This window comes from Micropterus dolomieu, unplaced genomic scaffold (genome assembly GCF_021292245.1).
Source record: "Micropterus dolomieu isolate WLL.071019.BEF.003 ecotype Adirondacks unplaced genomic scaffold, ASM2129224v1 contig_3934, whole genome shotgun sequence".
Lineage (NCBI taxonomy): Eukaryota > Metazoa > Chordata > Actinopteri > Centrarchiformes > Centrarchidae > Micropterus > Micropterus dolomieu.
In genome coordinates, this window is record NW_025732924.1 from 1,129 (window position 1) to 4,947 (window position 3,819).

Consider the following 3,819-nt stretch of genomic DNA (forward strand, 5'->3'; position numbering starts at 1 on the left):
AAAACTGAAGTTGGGAAAGTTAGACTCGATAAGGACAGCTGCACTGTTATCATGGTCCAACCAAGTTTCAGTTAAAAACATGCAATTAAGATTGTGAGTGATTATAAAATCATTGATTAAAAATGTTTTTCCTGCCAAAGACCTAACGTTTAACAAAGCTAATTTTAGTGTGTTAAAAACATTATCTGGAATTAATACTAAATTTGCAGGATATGTTGAGTGCTTCCTGTTTCTTAACACATTCACCATACTTTTTCTGTTACCTATCAAGACAGGAATGGAGAAGGCTACAAGCACATTGGGCCCCGGCTTGTCCTGGGAAGAGTCATGAGTGCTATTTTCCTTGTAGCCTGGACCCAGCACATATCAGACAGAGCTTACTGGGCTTTTTCGCCATTGCGGGGCGGGAAGACGGGTTGTGCGCTGTATTTGTGACACGTGTCAAACCTGGAGGACTTAGAACCAGGGGTGGAGGTGGACGGTGAGGGGAGTTTAGGGTGGAGAAAAGTGGAGTGGAGCGAGGAAAGGTGCAGAGAGTAAATTTGGTCCCAGCTCTAACCAGGTCTTCCATGTGATCAGTGAAGTCCAACAGGGGGGAGAGGGCAGAAAGGATGTCTGGAGATAAGCGTGACCTAGGTGGGGATTTGGGGGGGTAGTGATGGTGAATCCTCACTGGGAGAAAAGATGGTTTTGCTGTAAAGGAAAACCCCTGTTGATACTGCAGATGTTTTTCGGTTTAGAGATGTCCATCCTTAGTTTTCTGTTGGTCTCCACACCAACAGATGCAAATAACATGGACTACATGTGCAGACTGAAGTATTAATTCATAATTAAAGGGAACAATTTATGTAATTAGGACTTGAGGTCAGGAAAAAAAAGCACTCGCCCCTGACTACAGTTCTGTTTTTCATGTCTTTGCACTGTTTTGTTTCTCTTCTGATTACCTCAGTTCAGGCGTAAGCACAAGCACTCTGGTTGTGTCTCTGGGTCTCCAGAGTCTACAGGGATCAAACCCCAATCAAGTGTCTCGGACAGTATCACAGATCATCATTCATCCCAACTTTAACTCTGGAACTTTTGAAAACGACATCTGCCTCCTGAAGCTCTCCTCACCCGTGACTTTCACCACCTACATTCAGCCCGTCTGTCTGGCAGCCACAGGCAGCACCTTCTACAAGGGGACTGTCTCCTGGGCCACCGGCTGGGGCAATGTTGGATCTGGAGGTGGGTCAGAAAAGACCTGTATTACATTTATTTTCAGAGACAAACTAATTACAATAGTGGCAATAACAATGTTTTCTCAGGATTCATCGAGTGATAAGCAGGTTTGAGCCCAAAACGCACAACAGTGGAGAGCTGACATCAGTTTGCAAGGTTTATTAGCAAAAAGCAGAATAATGTGACTTCCATGGAAGCATGGTACAAAATTAAAACAAAGGTTATAATCTGTTACAAGAAACTAAATTCAAATAAAACTGGTAAATGCAGCCGCACAGAGACAAGCAGAACCCTCAACATACTGCAATGACCGAAGAGGGACTGAAAACCATTTATACAAGAGCAAACAAGCGTTGTGGGACACAACCAGGGGACACACATCAGGTACTCAGGATAGGGAAGACTCTCTCAAACACACACACACACAGAGGCAGGGAGATACAGATGTGATACAGATCAGTGGCCTGCACTACGAGGCATGCTAAGGTGGACAGGTTTTTAAAAGAGTTTCTCTAATAGTTTTATGACGGATGTCAGATGATATTCAGGCCTTTTCTTGTAGATTTGTGATTATTTTTCCCCCGTAAATTTAACACTTTAACCTCAGAAAATATTCTTTTGGAAATTTTTCTCGGATTATTACCGCTCTCCCCTGGTTCCATTTTATTGTTTAACGGACCTAATATGCAGTCGAACCTTTACATCTTAAATACTATTATAAAGCCTGACTTTTCCTGAGTTAAATCTGAGTAGGTTGAACTCTACAAAGGGTAGCAACCATTTTAAAAGATGTGAACACTTCATTATTAAACTGAATTTGTGTCTCTTCAGTGTCCCTTCCTTTCCCACAAAACCTAATGGAGGTGCAGCTGCCGGTTGTAGGAAACAGAGAGTGTACCTGTAACTACGGAGTGAGCTTGATCACAAACAACAAGATGTGCACCGGGTTCAGTGCTGGAGGAAAGGACATCTGTCAGGTGATCATTTTTACGCCTGTGTTTGTGTCATATTTTTGACCTTCTGCAAAGATTCCTTCTCCTAAGTGTTTCTCTCCTTTAAGGGGGATGGAGGAGGTCCGCTGGTGAGCAAGCAGGGCGGTCGCTGGATCCAGTCGGGAATCACTAGTTTTACCAGTAGTAGGGGCTGTGCCCAGCCTAATATCCCATCAGGCTACACCCGAGTGTCCCAGTATCAGTCCTGGATCAACAGCCAGATCACCAGCAACCAACCAGGCTTCATCACCTTTACCTCCGCTGGGACTGACGGTGACCTCAGCATAAGATGTCCTACCACGCCACCACCAGCAGCTCAAGGTAAGTGTCTATTGTGTCCAGACTTTGATTTTTAACTTTACATTTCGCCTTGGAAAGCTTAAAATTCAATATTTTTATTTTTCTTCTAACAAACAGTTTCATATTCTGTTTCAGAATGTATTTGAAAGGAGAAGTGTTCATTTACTGTTTTACGAAATTAAGTGCATATGAACAGTGATGCGTTCACTAACTGTTGTACATAATGAATTTCATGGCAGCATCATGGTTGTTTATAAAACAATAATGTTAAATAATTGTGATCACAGGAGTACGACTCTTCGTAAAGAGTAAACCTGACTTCATGTGTAAAATCAGTGGAGGACCCCTTTAACTTCTGCTACTGTCATGTTTTTGTGACATTAAGGTGTCATCAGGGACTGGAGCAATAACAGTAGTAGTAGTATTAATAAAACTCATTAGTATTAGTAGTAATAAGATTAGCAGCAGTAGAGTAACAAAAATTAATTTCAGTCCGTCGTCACTAGAAAAAAGATGTTATAGATTAATTATTCGAGCAGCGTATTATGACCCATATTTAGAAAGAGGAAGACAGCTGACACATTTTGGTTATTGTTATTGTTTTCGTGGTGATAATGACTTCAAGAGGAATTTTGAAAACACCTGCAAACTCCTTTTCTGTAAGTGGAAGATGAATTTCCAGTCTGTTAGCTGAAAGAGGACAGGGTGTAAAGTCACTTATCAAAAAGCTTTGTGTTTGAATGTGTTTAGTGATAAAAGTAGAAGTAAGTAGAAGTTTCACTGCTAACTTTTTTTATTTCTTGTCCATCTGTCATTTGGACATTTTAAACATGTTGTTTGAGGAAAACTTTTTAAAATAGTTCCATTATTGTTAGTATTTGCTGTGAACCCCGTCTCTCTTGATCGTCTCTCTTCTCAGTGTGTGGTCAGCCAACACTCAACACCAGGATTGTTGGAGGACAGGTGGCCTCTGCAGGCAGCTGGCCCTGGCAGGCCAGTCTGCAAACCTCTGGCTCCCACTTCTGTGCAGGAACCCTCATTAACAATGACTGGGTGCTGACTGCTGCTCAATGCTGCTCAAGGTAAGCAGAGAGGGTAGGGCATCGGCAAAAAACCACATGCCGTTCAGCCTGTCTAAGGTAGTGGTTCCCAACTTGGGGGCAGGAATCTCTCCAGGGGGTCGCAGCATAAATTGGAGAGGTCGTAAGAGGATTGACAGGACAGGACAGATGAAAAATATTATTCTGCTACTGTGTTGTTTTAACGTGTGATGATGTGTAGCAAGCAGACAATGATTCATTTTGAGGGG

The 3,819-nt window shown here is 42.3% G+C and overlaps 1 protein-coding gene across 1 annotated transcript; it reads left to right on the forward strand.

Moving 5' to 3' along the window:
- Window positions 1-949: 949 nt before the first annotated feature.
- Window positions 950-3,592, forward strand: LOC123964632 (tryptase-like; the record flags this gene model as incomplete). Its single annotated transcript, XM_046041496.1, has 4 exons — window positions 950-1,224; window positions 2,050-2,195; window positions 2,279-2,531; window positions 3,430-3,592. Coding segments are annotated over 4 exons (837 nt in total), but the record flags the coding sequence as incomplete, so codon positions are not given.
- Window positions 3,593-3,819: the final 227 nt, after the last annotated feature.